This window comes from Oculina patagonica, chromosome 8 (assembly GCF_052425735.1).
Source record: "Oculina patagonica isolate OP01 chromosome 8, crgOcupat, whole genome shotgun sequence".
In the NCBI taxonomy this organism is placed as follows: Eukaryota; Metazoa; Cnidaria; class Anthozoa; order Scleractinia; family Oculinidae; genus Oculina; species Oculina patagonica.
The window spans coordinates 392918-414506 of record NC_135765.1 but is presented as its reverse complement, the minus strand read 5'-3'; the positions used below and the strand labels follow the sequence as shown (position 1 = coordinate 414506).

Here is a 21589-nt window from a genome sequence, read left to right as displayed (position 1 = left end):
TTGCACTTACAACGAGCCTTACAGCAAAAAAACCTCGATAAACATCGATGGTCAAAAAATACTTGAAGCCAAATGCAACAGTTGCGGTATAACAAAGATCGTTGTTTACGATCCGGTAAAAGGTTTTTGGACTGCCAAAGGCGCTTGGAAAGCCAAACAAAAAACAAAAATTTTTTAAACAGGTATAGAATGGAGGTCTATTGCGTGAAAGAAAGAAAGTTTACTCCCAATGTGCCTGAAACCGAAAGGGTGGAAACAACAAAAAACGGCCGAAAAATGTTAAAAGTTACCTGCGCCAGTTGCGGTATTACTAAAACTCGATTTGTTTCCAATAAAACCGGGGCAGGCCTTGACATCCACAAAGCCATTGGCAAGCTTCCGAAACCAAAAAAAGGTTGGACTTTGCCGGGGCACAATTACACTGGGCCTTACAATCCTCTTGAAAAGCAGCTAACATACGATCCTAAAACCGGAAAGATATTAAAAATCATGCAACAACCAACAGGTGCAACAGACGCTGTCGCAATGCAACACGACGTTGATTATGCTGTCTGCGATGGCAAAAAAAAACGAAAAAAGTTGTAAACACGAGGCAGATAAAAAAATGGTAAAAGCCCTTGACGCCGTTCCCAAAAATAAGCGCCAGTGGGGACACACTTTGGCAAGAAACGTAATTGCATCAAAGCAGAAGGTTGGCTTAGGGGTTGGAGAAACCATAAACAAAAAAATCGGAGAAAAAATTCCTGGTTTTCAGCAGGCGCAAGATCTTGCTATGATGATTACAGGCGCCGTTGGCGGCGATAAAAAGCTTCTTGAAAAATATTGGTCAGGTGACATCGCCAAGGGCGCTTTCAACACAAAAACAGGTTTGTTCAGCAAAAAGTTTTGGACTCACCCTTCAGAAAACCAAGACCCTTCTTGCTCAGCCACAGTTTATAACAAAAAAACAGGAAAATGGGTTAACCATTATTGCGATTAAATCTGAAAATTTTTGCCCTCAAGTATAATGGCCACCGCTACCCAATACAGACGAGCCGAAATCAAGGCAATGAAACTGACCTTGGAAAATCAGCAGGCCCACTACGAAAAGACTTCCGCCAAATTCAAGCGCTGGCATACTCGCTGTCAGACAGCTTGCGCTTTAACGGGCGGTGCCGCGACGATTCTTACTGGCTCCGGTCCCGCAGCTTCTCTTTCCGCTGTTGGCATTGTCGTTGGAGGGCCTTTGATTGCGACAGCGACCGTTCTTTCTCTCGCGGCAACTTCTTTGAGCGTAACTGTCAAGTTTTTCTTGCAAAAAGCAAAAAAACACAAAAAAATACTTTTACTTGCTGAAGAAACTCTATTAGCAATCAACTCTCTCACGTCAGCCGCCTTGGAAGACGGCAAAATTTCTGACGACGAATATCAAGAGATCGTCGGAAAGTACAGTGCCTTCTCTTCGAAAAAAACGAAACTGCGTTACTCAAATCACACTGACGGCGCGCGCTCCCACCAATCTTAAAAACTTTTCTCGGCAGCTTTTTTCGTTTTTTTACTTTTCGTCAGGTTTTTTGCCAGCTTTTCGATTATTTCTTCTTTTTTTGGCCAAGAATCGGGTAGCTTTTTGAAATAAAAATACAAAAAACAGACGTAGTTAACGTTTTTTGCATGCCTTTTGTATTCTTTTAACACATTTGCCAAAGAACACAGCCTTGCCGGCTCAAAATCCTGCCAAGAAATGCCGTTTTTTTTCAAAACTGTTTTCAAATATGACAAGTTCGCCACCTGCGGAATCGATCTTCTTTCTGTCTCTTCCTGTTCTTTGAAATCTTGGCATTCTTGAAATACAATTGGTTCAAAAGTTTTCTTTTCCGCAACAAAAACCAAAAAGAAATTTTGGATATCTTTTTTTGTTAATTTAACGCCCAGACCATAAGGGTCATCGCCAAAATTTTTTTTGTCTTTTAGCCACTTGAGCCTTAAAGATTCAACAAAATTATAATAAATCGGAGCCATATTACTACTAAAGCCCGCAAGGAAACAAGGGTCATCGCCAAAATATTTTTTTTCTTCCATGTCTTTTTCTTCCTTTATATTAAGTCTTTAAAGTTCAAATGGAAAATAATAAATTGGAGTCACGTTACTACAGCCCGCAAGGATACTGGAAAGGAATTTCTGCAATAAAAAAAATAGCCAAAGCCGCAAAGGTTTCCGAAGATACTGCAAAAAGGTGGCTCGGAAAGCAAGCTTTTTGGCAAATCTACCTTCCCGCACCACGATACGTTCCTCGCCCAAAATTCGATGTTTCTACTCCTAACGCGGTCCACCAGGCGGACCTTCTTTTTCTTCCTCATGACAGATTGCCGCGAGGGCGAAAAGTTTACAAATACGCGTTGACTGTTGTTGACGTTGCCAGCCGTTACAAAGAGGCCGAGCCTTTGACCTCCAAAGATTCAACTGAGGTTGCAAAAGGTTTTCAGGCAATTTACAGGCGTAGTGCACTGAAATGGCCACAGATGCTGCAAGTTGACCCCGGGCGCGAATTCATGGGCGCTGTTACCAAAGAAATGGAAAATCGAAAAACAGCTATTCGACGCGGGCGTGTTAACATTCACAGAGATCAGGCCATTGTTGAACGTTTCAACCGCACACTGGCAGAGCGCCTGTTTGGTTATCAGTACAGTGTCGAGTTGACCCTGCCATCTGGCCAGCGGTCGACAGCGTGGGTTAAGAGGCTACCCGAAGTTATTGCCGCTCTGAACGACGAAGTTACACGGCTGACGGGCAAAAAACCCTCAGAAGCTATTAAATTAAAAGCCGTTGCTGCCAAGCCGTCGACTCCTTATTTGAGGCCTGTTGGTAAGAGCGAAAAAAAGCTCCCCTCCTCCGTGAATGTAAGATATTTGTACCAGCCGGGTGAGTTGGAAGGGGGCGGAAAACGCGCCACCGATCCAATCTGGTCTTTGAAAGTCTTTTCGCTTGAAAGAGCTGTAATGAAACCGAACGAACCTGTTTTGTATTACTTGCAAGACGGCCCCAAGCGCGGCCTTGTGCGCGAGGAGCTGCTCGTCGTACCTCCTGATACCTCCCTTCCACCAGTCAATGCCAGCTAAAGGTGATATTCAATCGGTTCGGTATGTATTCCATCTTCAAGCACCCAACGTTTGTCGTAATAGGCGCTCAAACCCAGTTTTTCCTGCTCGTAAGTTACCATTTTTCCTTCCTTCATACGGAAGCCTCTGTTATTCGCTTTATCAACGCTGCCTTCAAGAGCTGCCTTGAAACGCTGCCAAGTTACTTCGTTTTGCGTCTTTGACATACCCTTGGTGCTAAACTTCTTTTTTTCACCCTCTTGTTCCTCGATGAAATAACACTTTGAGCAAAGCGCAATCATCCGGCTGCCCGTACACTCAAGCTTAAAGAGACCAGGGGTGCGGCCGCTCCACTTGTCCCAAGCCAGCCATTGTTTTTTTTGGGACTCGAATTCAAGTTTCAGCGAGGGTTTTACAATGTCTTCAAGCTTTTGTGCCGAAATACCCATGTAACAGCTGTCTGTGTCCATCTGAATGAGCTCAAAGTCTTTTCGATCAAAATACTTGTCTAAAAAGTCATAGTAAAACTTGAGCATGCGCAGCTTTGCTAACTGGTAAACCGCGATCCCAACTTGAAAAGGCCTGCTAATAGTTATCCGGGGCTTGCGGCTTTCCAACTCGTACGCTTGCCCGATTTCATCTAAGTCGCTGAAATACGCGCTTCGCAGGGCTCGGTCAACCACTTTTTCGTCTTTTGTATAAATTACGTTTGTTTGCCTTTCTAGAGCCTCGATCAGCTTCCCGTAAGCACTGTTTCCTAACAGCTTAAACACGTCAGCCAGCAAGGCCTTGCTCTTATCAACATCGCCTGTTCTCCGCGCCTCTGTCACTTGTTCCACAAACCAGGGGAAGATTTTTTTCGGTTGGTAGTCAATCGTTCGGTGAACCGCCGTTATCTCTGCCCCGTGTTCCACATACCAGCGCAGCAGTGGAGCATACAAAAGAATTTTTTTAGCAGAAAGGGCACCAACGAGCTTTTTACCATCTCCACGATTTCTTTTTGTTTTTTTCAAGTATTCATACATGTGTTGTGGAACAGCTTCGCCTGGAACCTCTTTGTTGTAAAAGAATGGCGGCATCTCTTCAAACTTTTTCCACAATTTTTTTGGAATCTCAATGTCAACTTCAGCAAATCCAAACCATTCGCGTATGTAAGAAGGATTTTCTCCTTTCAGATTTTCCGTAAGTAACTTCGCCTGCGCTTCTTCAACTCCTGAAAATTGGTGGACTTCTTCCTTTCCGCAGGGCATGTTTTCCAACATTGTTGACAGATAAAGAGGCATTTGCATCGTAGCCGACAATGTTTTCGCAAAGATGCGGAGCGGGGTACTGGTGATCTCTGATCTTTGTGACGCCAACTTCGTGGTACCTTGTAAATACTATGCTTGGCCCTCCAACAACAGCCCCTTTCAGCATTTCGTACGCTTCTTCGCAAGGAGAGAAAAGTTCAGCCCCTCTTTCAACAGATCCTCTGAGCAGGTAATGTAAGCTAACCCCGGGAATACTGACTGCGTCTTTAAGAATGTCGATCCTCTTTTCAGTGTAAAAAGCTTTCATCTTTTCAAGAGCTTCCAGGCCAGGAGACACGTCGAGATTGTTGTAATAGCGCAGCCAGTCTGCAAAGGTGCGCATGCCCTTTTCCGCAAATGTGCGCTTACACCCCTCCCACTCCTCCCTTGTGAGCACGAATTGACCTTTCAACTTCGAAAACCACGCTGGGTAGTCAGGAAGCCCAGGGTAGTCAAGCTTTTCGGGGGAGTCAAACCACTCGTAAGGAAACCACGATTTCTTTGCCTCGCATTCATAAGCCTTAACCCACTTTTCATAGCTTGTTCCCGGCCCAAGGTAGTTGATAATGTCAAGGAAACGGAAGCCCTGAGTGAGCAAGAACATGATTTTGTTACCATTTTTTGCCACTCTGACTTTGCCGGTTGTGTCAGCAAGGCGTTCTGCGAAGTTATTTTTGATCAGATTCAGATCGTAACTGCCAGAGTTGAACCCAACGACAGGTACCTGGTTGCACCATTCCTCAATTTTTTTTCGCTGCGATTTTGGAAGCAGGCCTACGTCTTCTGGCATAAATTCCGCTCTTACTTGAGCCCGGATGTTTTTTCCGCGTCTCTCTAGCTCTTCCATAAACTTGCGGACCAGCTCCGTGGGGTCTCTTTCACAGATGTGGGTGGGCTCTCTTTCAAGAGTGTCACCGATGCTTACCGAGATTGGCACGTGCGCGTTTTCGATCGTGAGTGTTGGCGTCGGTTCCTTTCGCTGATTATTGTCGCCATACGCCTCGAAATCGTACAAGATCGCGTGCGGGTAGCTTTTTGTTTGCGCCCGCGGTGGATCAACAACGATTTCCCTTACTTCGCACGCCCAAGCCTCGATCACGCGGTAGCCGGCCCTTCGAAGCAATCTTGTACGTTTCATTGTGGCTTTGAACCTGTCTTCGCGTGTTTGGTCGTTGCGGTCAATGATTTTGTTACGATCTTGCGGGTAACATTTTCGACACCCGTGCCAGTGGCACCCGTGGTATTGAAATACAGTTTTTGAAATAGGGTCGTACCCGTCGACAGGTGCGCGCTCAACCCAACGCTCGCCACCATGCCCGCACATTGCGTGGTGTATGTGAATTTTCCGCCGCTTGGCTTCTTGGTCAAGCCACCGAAGCGATTCTTTGGAAGCTTGATGGCTTGGATAGAAATCCTTCTCAAAGCTTGTCTGCGGTTCCTCCACCTTTTTGCCCGGGCAATCGATTATTGTTTTTCCTTGGCTGCAAGTTTGGGTATGCCGTTTAAGGTTACAAACTTTTGTAAATCTCGCGTTGCAATGGGCGCATGCATACGTCTTGGCTAACCTTTCAATATCTTTAATAACAAACGCGTGCCCTTCCCAAATGCCGATCGTCAAAATGTTCTTTAGCATAGCTGAAGGGTTTCTTGTTAGGTTCCATACGACTTCCTCATCTTTTTCTCGCACAGGCTCATAAACTCGAATGCCGAGCCAATCAGAGAAAGCAGCCCCCTGATTCAAATGCCTTTCAACTTTATCTAATTCATCAAGAGATGTTTTTGGACAGTCGGTCGGCTCAGTTGCGAGTTTAAAAAACCTCTTTGCGAGACCACGAGCTGCTGCTGTGCTTCGATGTGGGAGTGCTCCTTGATGCACAGCAATGCAACGCCATAGACACAAATTATCTTGATAGGTATCTAGCGCAACCATTGGACCCGCACGCCCACGCGCAAGATTGCGCAGCCAGTCTGGTAAGGGGCCTGTGCCTAACAGCGGTTGACGGTCAAGCACAACCTTTACATCAACATTAAAAAAGCTTACAAACTTCCACTTTGTAGAAGGTCTTTTGATATTGTCAGGAGCCAGGCGTTTTGTCTCCTGTTCGCTCAACCATTTTTCCGCTGCAGAAAGCTTATTAACCCAAGGTGAGCCTTTGTTAATGTAGTAGACAATGACCGTATCATCATCAATGTTGCGCAACCGATACGAGTAAGCATGCCTGATATAAAACGCTGTGTTTACATTTTCTCGAATTTTTTCCATAAAGTTTGGTGTAAGGTCTTTTTCCAGACCTCTGATGAAGCGCCATCGAATAAAACGCCGGCCACTATTTTCCTCCCCCTCGTATTCCGCGACATCAAGAAGGTTTAAAATCTCATTCTGATAATTTGTTACCACCCGATTTTCGTGTGGTACAAAAGGATCAAATTCATTTTGAATGTTCTTCCTTTTTTGCTCCTTCTTTTCCTTGCGACGAAGTCGCTGAGGGGGTTTTGGGTGATACTTTTGTGAAAGCAACGGTTTTAGCAAACGCTCTTGCACTTCAAGAGGGATCGGCTCATCCAGTATATTACGGACAACTTCACGAAGTGGGCCGGACATTTGAGGCATTCGCTCAATTTGTTGCTCAACAAACTCGTCAAATTTACTTGCTTTGTTCGCGGTCAACAAGGTCTTGCTGAAAGCCATGTACCTAAAAAGCGCAAATGTTCAATTGACATGAAGCCGCGAGCGGCATGCAAATTTGTGCGTGGGTGTCGGGGGTTTACCCGAATGATATTTTTAGACGTTGTAATATCATGACTCATCGCCACCTGTCAAAAAAGCGTCTAATTCAGTGTGGTATTTGTCGAATTACGTTGAGAGCGTGACGTGACAGTCAAGGGCATGTTTGCACATGTCAAGGGCTTGCCTGAACATGGTATGCAAATTTTGTTTTTTCCGCGTGGGTAAACAAAGTCGGGGAATTTACCGTGACTCATTAAAACTTGTCAAAAAACGAACTCCAGCTGCGATAAAAGCGGTTACTTCTGAGGTGTTATTCATTTGACTCACCTATTACTACTCGAATATTTTACCAACTTCCGCTGTAAAGGGAAAGTGATTGTATTATGCCGTGCCATGACATGTCAAGAGAGAAAGAGAGTAATGTAGTGGTACTATCTTTTCATGAAAAAATGTAATTTTCTGTTGGTACTAGCCTGGGACAAAAAAAATGTGTGTAACCGACAGGAAACCGGCCCATGTGTGTGTGGAGAAAATAAAATTGTCAATTTTGACATATTTTCTTGATCTACCAGCATTCTTCTACGATAAACGTTACGTTTTCTATGCAAATAAGTATTTTAAGTAGCTTGTAGAGTACAAATCCGTTTATTGACTAAGTTAGTTTCTTAAGAATTCATGTTCAATAAACACTATTGTTGTTGTTATTAATGAAAGAGGAACTAATTCTTACCAAGTTTGAAACCGAAAATGTTTTTATAAACGATGAAAGAGTCTTACGTGTCTTGGTGCACAAAATGTTCCATCGAGCGGAGGAGCAACTTTGCCGAAGCAGGAAGAACCGTCACGTGTGCAGTACAGGGAGCCACAGTCAGACTAATAAACAAATAAGCAAACAAGCAACTAAATCAAAATGAAACAAACGCATCACCTAATATTGTTGACAAAGAAATGAATTAATAAGTAAAATCGGTAAATAGGTTTTTCCCGTAGGTGGAAAATATGGGGCGTCTAGGGCCTCTGTTGATAACAGTTTTAACTTTACCCTATTGAAATAAGGGCTTAATTTACTTACCAGGTGCAACTTTGTTTTTTTTTCTTACTTGTTGTTTCGTGCAATGCCAATGTCCTTTTCCGTATTGTTTCTCACACTGTTCGTCTCCCGTTACCAGCCTTCCTGGGAGGTCATTGTTAAAGATCATCGTGTAAGGAAGTGTGCTGTCCTGTCGGTCTTTAAGGCAGCTTGGTGCGTGACTTGTAGAAGATCAAAACAACAACAAGAGAAATCAGAAAGCAGGCAATTTGAGAGCAGTGAGACAAAAACATTGTAGACCTAGTCTTGACTTTTAAGCTCATCATCGTGTAGAAACCGGTATCACTGGAATATTCAAGTTTGTGTTAAACGTTTTAAGTACACCGCGGTACAAAACAGTTTCCTGACGTTGAAATGTGTTTGCTTTGCGTTTTTCTCTCTTGTTTCTTTTTTAAAGACGCCATTTTGTTTCCTACTCAAACATTCTCAGATATTCAGTTTAGCGCACTGATGCGCAGTCTATCCGACGCTTTTGCAATTGGTTATTGCAAGGTGGCAGCTGTAGTACAACAAGTTGTCAAAATAGATATTCGATACTCGAGTTAGTTAGTGCACATGAATTGATGTTTTTTCACGTTATTCTCCATCGTGTTGAAAAGCAGTTTATATTATTTGGCATTAAAGTAAATACGGACACGAAAAAAAAGACATAATTTTGTTACCTTAACAAAGATTGAATCTCTCGTTCACTGCAAGGAGACCACTTTCCCGCCAATTTTCCCCCAAGGACCGATGTAGACATGACATATTGGTAATTAGGACAGTCACCTGAGTTTTCATTTCCATCATGGTGCACGCCAAGACTTATATATTAAAACAAAGAAAATATTTGCAAAAAATCAAATTATTAGTTATAGATTGTTGATAGAATGTGCAATGTACGATGTTCGGAGAATAATAAGCAATTATTGGATGAGGCTAAGTATGATATGAAGAATTATGCAGATCTCGGAGGGCGTTATCCGCCTTAGCCGAATTCAATAATTGTTTTATTATTCATTCAAAATATTTCCAATAGCTTTAAATACACAAAATGAATTAAAATGGCTACTAACTTTGGTGTAGAATTTTCGCTAACAGTGGCCAATTCCTCCAGTGCCGCTGGTTTTTTGATGTTTCTCTCCTGAAGAGAAGCTTTAAAAATCAAGTGACTTCCCTTTGAAGCTTTTTTGATGTTTTTGCTATCTTTATCATCTAATATTTTGGCCATTTTTTCGTCGCAATGTTGAAATTTTGCGACCATTTTCGCCTTCGGCTGAGCTCTGTACAAAGTCGTTGTTGCGTGACGTCAATCGTACAATAATTTTTCTATTATTGGACGATTGACGTCAATCGTCCAATATTTATTACGTCATTCGTCCAATAATAGAAGCGTCTTCCAAATTTGGTCGGTGCTAGCCGGTTAGTTGGAATTAGCCGGGGATTGAAAGCCAATCAGAAACGAAGAAATATTTTGAATGAATAATAATTTGCATTATGGCACATGTTAAATTGTATTTTAACCCTCTGACGTACAAACAAATTCACACCGGCCGTAGTGGTACAAGGGGAAAGGGGCTGTTGTTAATGATGAAACTCCCTAAATGTTTTCTTTTTAATAAGGTGAAACAAAAGTATTTTAATTTGCATCGAGTAGATAGCCCTGAGCTTGCTGAACAAAATGACAACATTTTGATTTTGACGTCATATGACGTCTTAAATCTGCCATCTTGGATCCGCCATGTTGGATTTTACTTTTTTCTCAGAAAATCAGAAAATGACGCAAGTTGATACAAAATTAAACGAAAGTGCAAATGACATGTATAAATGTACTAATTTTGCATTTGTGCTTCGGAAAACTAAAAACAATAGGAATTAGGTAAAAAAGTCGACATTTAGCTAAACCTACATGTCAAAATGTGGTTGTCATGGCAATGTCAAAATTTATGGGTTCGCAGTTGACATTTTGAAACACGTTTGAGGAATGACTGAACACCCCCTGAAAGTTTAATTAAGCATCGCAGAATAAGTTCCCTTTTTAAAATTTCACAAAAATTTTGCAATATCAAAGCTCCTGTACAGTGGACTAAAAATGATGGAATTGGTCTAGTTGTCCTTCACATTTACTTCTCGGGGACATAATTTCTTCTTTCTAAGTGTTTTATTTAGACGTCACAAATCTCTACAGCGATTCTTAATCTAAAATTTTTCTATTTTTAAGACATAAGTGTCCTTGGGAGTTGTAAACCGGGGCGTATCAATTGAACCGTGATGTTTTGTGTTTTAACTTACTTGTGTGCAGTTTCATGAGCGAGGATGAAGGCAGTTGGGAAGCCAATGTCATTATTAACCGAGAGGCTTATTCTATCACAAATTGAATTAAAGTCCGCGTAGCCTAAAATTAATAATGAAATAAAATAGAATAAAGTAAAAATGGTTAACCCTGCATCGCGAATTAATTAAAATCTGCAACGGCTACAGTTATAAATGAATAAAGGATGGTATAAAGTCCAACAATCACTCTTTCAAAAAATAAGAAACCCAATAAGTATAATTGAAGACATTTGGTACTTATTTAGAAAGCTACGAAATGCAACAAACTGCAACAAACCGTCCGGTCTAGCAGTGTAGTGTTTCGTTGAGGAATATTGGAAATGTACGTGACTACATACTGTTTCATAGAAACACCAAACCTTAGCCTCAGAGCACGTTTACCCCCGAGAAAGTTTACATCTCGGTGAGTACTTGAGTCAGTTTTTGCGCTTTATCACATCAGAATCCCCTAAATATTACAAAAATAAACTAAAAAGACGGCGCTAAAAACACGTTAGCTCAGTAGTAGCAGTAAAAATTCACCTCCACTGCTTCCCCTGTAAAATGAAAGAAAGAAAGAGAAATAAAATGAGAGCTAAAGTACGATCGATATGGCGAACTTTTTTAGTCCATAAACCACTGACAAAATAGAAACAAAGACTGAAAGAAACCAATCAAACAAACAATCAAACAAACAAGGAGTAAAAAGTACAAAAACAAAAACGAAACAAAACAAAATGGATAGAGCAATACGCAATATGTATTTCTTAAATTCTAAAGAATACTTGAATCTTTAGATTAATTCTCGCAGTCCGGAATTATAAGGACATTTCCATTTCATGAGAGAATTTTACCAACTATTAAATGCTTGGTATGGTTCATTATGTTTAATAAATAAATTTTATTTTGCGGTGCGTCTGTTCAGTTATAGATCACGTCACGGATGACGTCAAAATGCAGTAAGAACAGCAGGAGTGGCTCACAGGGTCAAGAGGGTCTCACAATTCTCAAGGCAAGGCAAGTGGGTCACTGATTTTTATCTGAACAGACCCACGGCAAAATTTGTTTTATACTATGATAGAAGACTACTGTAACAGTTCTTAAGCAAGGTCACAACCGGTGAACTAAAGTTGTTCTCAATAGGCCTTATCACGGTTTTCGACGCCATCTTGACGAGTAGGCAAAGCGGGTTGAAATTACGGTGTTTGTATGGGAATCCGACGGCAAATATCTTTTACAAAAATTGAATTCTGGACAATTTATGAATTGTAAAGTTAATATACTAGGCAAAAGTTTTAATTTGCCGAGTTTGAAGGATGTAGCTGGGCCCCGATCGTCTGGTATATGCAAAATAGGGTTAATCAATCAAGATAATAATTCATGATCTTTTCTTTGTTCCCGCATATGAATATTCGATTTTATTCCGATCGACGCACGTGTGTTTTTTCAAAACTCCGATATCGCTTATGGCAGCCTTCGATGCATAGGCAAAATTCGTGTCCTCCTATCTTCTCGTTATTGCCGTTTTACAGCGAAGAGGCAAAAGGGAGGCCAAACGGAAACATAGTTCTGGGTAATACTGATGCACCATGGCATGGGACAGTTTGGATCGCTTCGATCGTCTCCCTCTGTGGCAGTAGTTCTCATATAATCGTTCGCGATCGCCGCGGTCTGCGACCGTCTGCGACCGTCTGCGACCGATCGCCCGGATAGAACACGGGCGATCGAAGCGATCGCGATCGCCCCGATCGTCGCAGACGTCTCTGTAATGTTCTCATTATGATCGCCCCGATTTTTTTTTTTTTTTTTATTTTTTTTTTTGAAATTTTAAAAAGAAATTTTGGGAAATCTCAGAACTTGTGGAAAGCCCGAACGCAAGCAAACTTTTTGAAGCGACAGAGGCGACAGAGACGATCGGGGCGATCATATGAGAACCAGCCTTAATATATCACAGGCATTAACCAATCATAACGCGCACAGTCTTTTCTATTATAACATAAAAGACTACAGAATCTTCTTTTCATTTAACAAGACTGCAAATACATTAAAATCTAAATAGTACATAATCTAATTTTACTACCCAAATCTTCATTCTTCAGAAAGACGGAAAGATCCGTGTTCTGGATTTATTGTAACAACTTACCGAGTAATTAATGCTATGGCGTCAGGGTGATTAGGGTCTGAATCCAACACTGGAATATGAACATCTTCGGCCCATTGACTGAGAGCTAAATGCTTCAATTGATCGTCTAAATCTTGGTCATAGTCAAGCTAAAGATGAAAACAAACAAACAAACAAACTATAGAAAAAGAATTTGTTTGACAGACGAAAACGAAATAACCAGTGGTTTTCCCTTCTTTATTATATTTTTAGCTCCTTTATGGTTAACAAGTCAACATTATTGAAACATACAGTTTTAAAATCATCACTGCCCAACAAACAACAAAGAATTCAGACAAATTAACCTACTACAACGTAAAAAGTGTCCCAAGAATTTTTTCCAGGACTGTAGCTCATTGAACACCACTACTGCTTTTGAGCATTATCATTGTCAGTGCTAACAGGAAAAGTTATAAATTAATTCCCTGTAACAAATCTTTAATGTTTTTTTCTGGCACTGACGAAAACAATATTTTCACAAAATGATCGACTTACCCCATCATTTACCAATTTAATTTTCACAACTGAGATGGTGATTTTTTTCTTGCCAATAGTATCATGATGATATATGGCGTTCAACTGCAACACAAGATTAACAAGATTAAAAATGACTTAAGTCCACAGTGTATGGAGTATCAGATTGTCTATTGTATATTTGCAAACATTACTTGTAAAATGGGTAGTACATACTCAAATGTACTTATATTTTTTAATCAGCTGTTACTATGCCCATTTATGGACAGAAAGCCCCTGTCTTACGTACGGCGGATATCCCGCGTTAACGTTGTGCGTTCTTATCTGTAGTTTAAATAATAATGGGATGATGTGTGGGGAGAATAAACTGAGAAAAAAGTATTGAGTTCACAGATGGGACTTGAACCCATGACCTTCCGTACACTAGTCGGTCGGGACGCTCTAACCGCTGAGCTACTGACAACTCTAGTGGGTGAGCAGTTGTCATTTTGTGGGTGACACAACGACTGCATCGCGCAATTGCATTATGTCCATGAACACACACATTTAACTGCATCACGCACATTGAAAATTGCATGCTCGAAGTTCAACTTTGTTTACAATTTGTTGAATGATAACTCAATTATCCAACTCGATCTTGCCGGTAAATTGCTTGATTTTAGCAAACTTGGCATTCGAATTCGCTCCTGTCGGTTAATTATAAGGAGATATTACACATGATTTTGTAGGATAGTTTTCAAATTATTCATGAACATAACTTCATTTTGCGTACTCAGGGGAGCAACGCTTCTACATAATATATAAAAGGAACTATGGAATTAATAATGGTAAAGGAACTTAGTTTAGCCTAAATTTTCAAGTTTGTCATTTGTACTGTGTTTCATTCTTGACAATCCATGTTCGAATTTGTTTGATTATTACCACTTTAGTAACAGTAAATTAATTTATGAACTTTTAACTCACCAGGTTTGCAAGCATCAACAAATATTTAGTGGTAGTATCGCCGTGAAATGCTATTGTGTATTTATCAGCCACTAACATCATCTCGAGGTAATTATGATCACCATCATCATTGCGTTTGATTCTCATTTGAGATTTCTTGTCAATGGTGTAATCTTTCTTTTCGCTGACTTTTGATAATATTTCTATAATTGAAGAAATTGATGGTCAAAATAAAGGTAAATCAAGTGAGTATAAGTAGTTTAATTCCACTGGGTAAGAAAATCATGGTAGGCCAACGAGGCTGTTAATTTTGCTCACGCTATCTGTTAGGGTTAATGAACAGTCACTCTTCATGCCAAAAACGCTTTTCAAGACACAAGTTTTAGTTAGTTTAACGCTTTTCTCTGCTTTTAAACAGTGTTATTCTTTTACTTTCATTGCCAACCCCATTATAATTTGTATTAAGCAACATTGTAATCGCATTGAGGATTTGCAACATGCGTACAAAGAGCTGTTATCATTATTAACGTCATCATGGCTAATTTAGTAGAGCTTAGGTTTCCTCTTAACTCAGATCTTTGAGTACTCTCTAGGAGGATAACCGCATCATTTGACTAATAAACCGTTTCCATCCGCTATCCCCGTAGCCTATACCAAGTGCCTCCATTTCATTTGTACTCCATACCTTTGTATTGACGATTTTCCGCATTTTTGTCGTCAACTGAACGCCTATAGATCACGTGACTGCTCACTTTAGGATTACTTCTAGAAACAAGATGGCTGGCCAATGGTTGAAGGAATAGAGTTTGGTTCAGTAGTTGAATTATCCCCGTCTGAATGAACAAAAGGAACAAATGTAAACTGATTATTATCAAGAATCTAACCGTGCCTCAAATGGCTGGGTGTAAGCACAAACATAAGCGCGTAAGAAGAACGAACACATTAATTCTTCCTCAGCTATACTCAATTAATAGGAATAAGTCCCGCCCTCCGGGGGTTGGGGGTAGTCGTATATGTGAGCTATATGGGTATGTGCCGCTGTGAAGGGTATGGTCTTTAAGCAGTTTATTCTGGGATAGGGCAAAGAAAAAAGAGAGCTTTGGTTTAGAACAAGGTTACCGTATCGTTTGTCAGGAAACCGATTAGTGGTACGAATGAAAGTCCAGAATAGGAATAGGAGCTCGGAAAAAAATTGGCTTTCCTAAAGGCAATAAAATCATCGCACACAAATAGTGATACATTTCTAAACGAATGCATGGCTGGGATAGGGTAGGGATTTTTAGTCTAGTATATGGTGGCAAAATTAGCTGAACATGGTTTGGTAAAGGGTATGTGTTTCAGAGCCCCAGCGGCACACACCCACACAAAAATATACAGAGTACCCCCCCCCCCCTCCGGGGAGAATAAGCATAAGCACAAGCAGAACAAATAAGTAAGCAAAAATGTCACAGTCTAGTCCAGGAAAATTCTTTCGAGATCCTCCGTGATAACTAGCCTTATTTGCCAGTTGAAAGTAACGCTAATTTGACGGGTGCGTGTAGTCAGTGAACGATTTATTTTCTCTCAGATAAATTTAACTAATTTTACACTTATTCCTATACTATAGCTATTTTCTTTTTACTCACTAGTCCGCGCTCGTTACTAACAGCAACTGAAGAACCAGGTTCTGAGTTCACGTGACCAATAAAGAAGGAATTCTGGGGTGGATCCTCGCTAGTGACTGTGCCATTCTCGTGTCGCTCAACAGTCAGCCATGGTGACATGAGTTCTTCGTTCTTTGTAAGGTTGAGATGAAGTGACATACCAAGAGCTTGGACATTATAATACCAGATACGTGGCTCTTCTGTGTTTCGTTTCTGCCTTGCGTGGATGTTGAGATTGTGAGAGAGAAACCTGCTTTCCTCGTCGACTTGCGTAGGAGATGTGACTTCGTATTCTGGTACTGTGTAAAAATGACTTTGTTATGTGGCTTGTGTCCAGTCTTACTGTTTTTTGCTTAGTTACTATTACAAAACTGCATCATCTAACATACGTTCTTTAGTTTATTCTTAAACTACTTGTACTTGAATTTATTACATGAAAGCTTACGCTGTAGGAGTTATTAATACATATGATCAATTTACCTTCCTCGTGTGAGCTAACACCGAAGTACTTTTCCAGCTCACTTCTTTTCATACGGAGATGAAGATTGTTCTATGAAGAAATGGAATAAAGAGTCACTGGAAAAATTTCTGTGTGGCTGACATGTAAGATTGTTTTAATGCTGGTTTGCTACAAAGCAATGCCCACTTGTGTTGACGATCAAGGGCGGACTTTCTAAAGGACCGTTTAAATAATTTTTAAGTTCAAAGAGAAATGTTTCGGCTTTTATATAAGATGTAGTAGTTTAGAGGTACATTATAGGAACAGGTCCATACCGGTTTGAATTGGGTTGCGGTACCAAGCTTGTGATTCGGACCCACTGGACCAGACGTCACAACGGCTCCTGTTAACACGTACAGCTATTTAGTCATAAATCAAGTGCAATATAAATACTTTAAAATGCAAAGAATGCGCAAAGTTGATAAAAGACATTAGCCATTGGTAAAGTCTGCGTCGAGCCATATGGCCAATTAGGCATGTAACATGAAGCAGGGTTAGCACCGGCATAAGCTCGCCGGTACCTATTTATACACCTGGGTGGAGATAGGCACTATGAGAGTAAAGTGTCTTGCCCAAGAACACAAAACAACTGCCCGGCCAGGGCTCAAACCCGGCCCGCTCGATCCGGAGTCCAGCGCGCTTCAACCAATAGGCCACCGCGCCTCCCATTTAGCCCAGCAAACTTTGTCATTGCAAGTTTTTGTTCTTATTTTGATGCATGTCTGAGCTCGCAGGGACCGCGCAGAGAAAAGGGGCTAGGGGGGCTTTAGCCTCCCCACTTTTGTGCAACAATAAATAAATAAATAGTTACACAAACAAGATATAAAATAAATAAAATTGAATAATTAAGTACGATTAAATAATTCTACGGCTCGAATATTACACCTTTCAGTCTAAAATTTGGCATGAAGTATCTCTGTATGACTCTTTATAACCATACATTTTTGTTTTTGATGAAAATCTTTCGAAAGCCGAGAAATTAGCAATTCTGTTTAACGTGCCCATACATTGCTCTGTAAAATTAAATAATTAAGTACCATTAAATAATTCTACGGCTCAAATATTACTCCTTTCAGTCTAAAATTTGGCATGAAGTATCTCTGTATGACTCTTTATAACCATACATTTTTGTTTTTGATGAAAATCTTTCGAAAGCCGAGAAATTAGCAATTCTGTTTAACGTGCCCATACATTGCTCTGTAAAATTAAATAATTAAGTACCATTAAATAATTCTACGGCTCAAATATTACTCCTTTCAGTCTAAAATTTGGCATGAAGTATCTCTGTATGACTCTTTACAACCATACATTTTTGTTTTTGATGAAAATCTTTTAAAAGCCGAGAAATTAGCAATTCTGTTCAACGTGCCCATACATTGCTCTGTAAAATTAAATAATTAAGTACGATTAAATAATTCTACGGCTCGAATATTACACCTTTCAGTCTAAAATTTGGCATGAAGTATCTCTGTAAGACTCTTTATAACCCTACATTTTTGTTTTTGATGAAAATGTTTCGAGAGCCGAGAAATTAGCAATTCTATTCAACGTGCCCATACTTTGCTCTGTAAAATTAAATAATTAAGTACGATTAAATAATTCTACGGCTCGAATGTTACACCTGTCAGCATAAAATTTGGCATGAAGTATCTCTGTATGACTCTTTATAACCCTACATTTTTGTTTTTGATGAAAATGTTTCGAGAGCCGAGAAATTTGCAATTCTGTTTAACGTGCCCATACATTGCTCTGTAATTTATAATTAAATAAGTACCATTAAATAATTCTTCGGCTTGAATATTACACCTCAGTTCCAGTCCAAAATTTGGCATGAAGTATCTCTGTTTGACTCTTAATAACCCTACATTTTTGTTTATGAAAAAAATCTTTCAAGAGTTGAGAAATTTTCGATTCTGTGATGTACCTATACATTGCTCTGTAATTATGTAAATCATCTCTGTGATTAAATAATTCTACGGCTCGAATATTACACCTTCCAGTCTCAAATTTGGCATGAAGTATCTCTGTACGACTCTTAATAACCCTACATTTTTGTTTTTGGTGTGGATCTTTCAGGAGTCAAGAAATTAGCAATTCTGTGCAACGTGCCCATACATTGCTCTGTAACTGCATATATTTAAATCATTCGCTACGCTTAATATTATTACGACATGCAGAGCAAAAATTTGGTGGACATTATCTCTGTACGACAAGCTAAAACAAAACGATTTTTTAGGGTTTTGCTTACTCAAAACCGAGTAATTAAACATGTTTTTTTTTAAATCGCGTCCAAATATAATATTAAAATATACAAAAAAAACCACTCTGTACCATACAAAGTTACGATAGCTCAGTTGGTAGAGAACACTTCTACAGAAGTTGTGTATGCCTTGGTCGTTGGTTCAAATCCAAACGGAAGCTATTGTTATTCTTTTTTCTCAGTTTTTTTTTAAGTCAGTGTGCCGTTTTATTTAAACTGATTTAAAGGTTGAACAAACGCAACAGTAAATTTTGATATTTCAGTATGTTGAGATCGAACGCCGGCTATTTCAGTGAGACTTTAACCGTTGATGTCAAATAGAATTGGACTGACGCTTGTAGTGTAAAAAAAACACCACCGAGAAATCAAGTTGTTATGCCCCAGGTGAAACTAATTTTTTGCATATATATAAATCATTCGCTCCCCTTCAATATTAACGAAATTTGGTGGACATTATCTCTGTATGACTGGCTAAAATAGAGGCATTCGTTTAAAGCAATTTGTTTACTCATAGCTGAACAATTAACGATTTTGTAAAGCGTGTCCAAATATAATATATAAATAATAAAAAAAATATTCTGTATCGTGCAAAGTTACAATAGCTCAGTTGGGAGAGAGTAGTTCCACAGTAGTTATGCTGTATGTCCCGGTGGTTGGTTCAAATCTGGACGGAACCATTTTTTTTTCTTTTTCCTTTTTTTTTTTCATTACGAGTAAAAGTCTCGCTTGCTCTTTTGGGCAAAAAAAAATTTAAATTATCTCGAGCGTGTGCGAGCAAACGCCTTGCTTATATATTTTCTTGAAACTTGCTAACATTTATTTTAATTGGCAAGAGTTCAGTTTATTAATCTTGAGTGTGTGCGGGCACATCTCATTGCTTAAATTGTTGGTTAAATGCATCAAAAGTTTAACTTACTTATATTGTTTACATTGAGTTGTTTCGTTTGAGGGAGTAAGGGGTCGCTATGCGAGCGAAATTCTCGTTTGTATAAATTCTACACAATACAATTCCTTTGGTGAACGTTCGTTGGTATATAATTGGTGTAGGACCACTGTCGTGCATGTTTAGAAAGTTAAAGAAAATCGTACCTTTCAAAATATTAGCGAGATTTCTTAAAAGAATGGGCGAAATTAAACATTTGAAAAAAAACACATACTTTCAAATTTCAAAGACTTGTTTCGGACACTCTGTATCCATTATCAGTTTGAAGATGTTTCTTTCAAAATATGACATTTACACGGGCACACGTCTCATTGACATGGTCAAAGAGGATATCCTGCTCCGTATTGTCTCCATGATCGAGCTACTACAGAGTTTGGTATCAGGGTAGCCTATTCTCTGCAATTAATGTGTCACTCAGGGCGAGGGTTTTATGTGCTTGACACTCCCCGAAGAAGTAGTACTGCTCTACTCTTCCTCTTTCATGGACGTGGCGTTCATGGTGTTTTTTAAACTACATGTAAACGGATGATCTCGGAGAGTCGATAACAGTGAAAAAAAGTTTCAATGTTATAACCGACCACGAAAGTCACAAAAATGATTGTCACTATCTTGTTTTTGCGGTTGCCCCTAGATAAATAAATAAATAAATAAATAAATAAATAAATAAATAAATAAATAAATAAATAAATAAATAAAATAAACCAACCTAGCAATAAAATCGTTAGTTCAGTAGTAAGGGACAAAAGGTACTGGCAAAGTAGAGGCGTTGATAAGTTAACAACAAACATTGTCATAAATAAGTTATAAGTCGCTATAATTATCAAATAATTTTTCACTTTTAGCCTTGTGCTAGTACAGGTTTATGTCTTTTAATGGCTTCTTTTTGCAAGCGGACCTCTCAGGAAGACGTAATTGTTTAATTTCGAACTGAACTGATGACTGGGTTTATTTTATAAGGCAATTCCCAAACAAATTGTTCAGTTGATTGTCGAGTCCAGTTGATAGAGGTACGATGATCTTGTAACAATGAACATGAAATTATTGCCCCTCTTTTTTAATATAATGTTTCACGGATTGGTGAGCAATGGTGGCCACATCGTAAGTTTTGTTGAGCAACGTTTCTTTATAGAAATAAAATTTAGTTTGCTTGTTATAAATGCATTTCTCGCCATTTTAGAGAAATTAACATCAAAATTTTTAAGTATATTCCCCCACCCCCGCTAATTTCGCTCATGCGTCCGTCTATAGCCCCCCCCCCCCCACTCTAAAGCTTGCTGCGCGGGCCCTGGCTCGTAACAAATGTTGGTTTGCGCTAAGGTTGAGAGCGCTACTGTTGCATTGGTAACTGCACTGCGTTGAAAAGTACGCAGTACAGCATGTTTAGGTTATAAAAGTGAAGCGCCTTACACGAGTGCAGTTCGGGTAAAGAAAGTGACATTTCGTTCTGATGAACTGTTTCATATGCGAATTGATCTAACAAAGAGAAAATTAATTTGACTGCTTAAAAAAAACATGAGTAAATTTTGTGACCGCTCGCCAAAATCTGCGCTGAAGACAATTCAAGTGAAGAAAAAAGAGTGAATGGAGAATGGAACTTTTACATTGCTTGCAATAATATAGGTTCTCATTCCTTTTCTGACAAGGATGAAGGATTAATGAAAAAAACGTCTTACCATCACAAGCAGTGAGAGAGATCAACAGACACAACCACGTAGAGAAGTTCATGTGTGGTTTCCAAAGCTTGATCTGTGAAGAATAAAAATATTGTTGTAGGCGCCAGAATTTCGTACCTGAATTTCATAGTTCGAAAAGACTTCCATAAAAAATAATAAATAATAATAATACATAATATTTTAAGAGGAGGCCTTCAATCACCTAGAGGTGGTTTTCAGGAGGGTCCTCTGAGAAAATAAATGTTAAACCTTAAAATACATTAAAATCTAAAATACAATAAAAAGATAAAACCTATGCGGTACGCTAACTAAGATTAAAAATTAGAACAAGAATTAAAATACTACTAACTAAGGTTAAAAATGATTTAGTAAAAACTGTTTCAGTTTGTATTTAAAAATAGTTTTCGGCATCAGTTTCTTTAAAGCACTTGGTAGTGTGGTCCAGTCATTAATGGCTTTATAATATGTTTTGCTTTTTCCCCATTCCGTTCTTGGCCTACTGACTTTGGGCATGTAGCCAT

General features: G+C 39.4%; 2 protein-coding genes across 4 annotated transcripts in view; both read right to left on the bottom strand.

The window, feature by feature from the left end:
• Positions 1 to 11209, bottom strand: part of LOC144662297 (A disintegrin and metalloproteinase with thrombospondin motifs 18-like) — a 27385-nt gene extending 16176 nt beyond the window's left edge. The window contains exons 1-5 of one of the 3 annotated variants that reach the window (XM_078523079.1): positions 11017 to 11209; positions 10453 to 10555; positions 8844 to 8984; positions 8192 to 8342; positions 7869 to 7964 (exon numbers count right to left, since the gene is read on the bottom strand). In XM_078523079.1, coding sequence (XP_078379205.1) covers positions 7869 to 7964; positions 8192 to 8342; positions 8844 to 8923 — 327 coding nt within the window. In that variant the 5' untranslated portion in view covers positions 8924 to 8984; positions 10453 to 10555; positions 11017 to 11209. Of the gene's footprint in view, positions 1 to 7868; positions 7965 to 8191; positions 8343 to 8843; positions 8985 to 10452; positions 10608 to 11016 lie in introns of those variants that run through there. The other 2 variants (XM_078523081.1, XM_078523080.1) reach the window with 2 other exon arrangements.
• On the bottom strand, positions 10449 to 21589 carry LOC144663327 (A disintegrin and metalloproteinase with thrombospondin motifs 3-like). The gene is made up of 11 exons (XM_078524221.1): positions 21569 to 21589; positions 21069 to 21141; positions 16468 to 16535; positions 16174 to 16243; positions 15676 to 15992; positions 14736 to 14883; positions 14072 to 14253; positions 13130 to 13213; positions 12617 to 12744; positions 11017 to 11030; positions 10449 to 10555 (listed from the first exon to the last, which is right to left on the bottom strand). The coding sequence occupies exons 1-11, from the start codon at positions 21587 to 21589 to the stop codon at positions 10449 to 10451; spliced, it is 1212 nt and encodes a 403-aa protein (XP_078380347.1).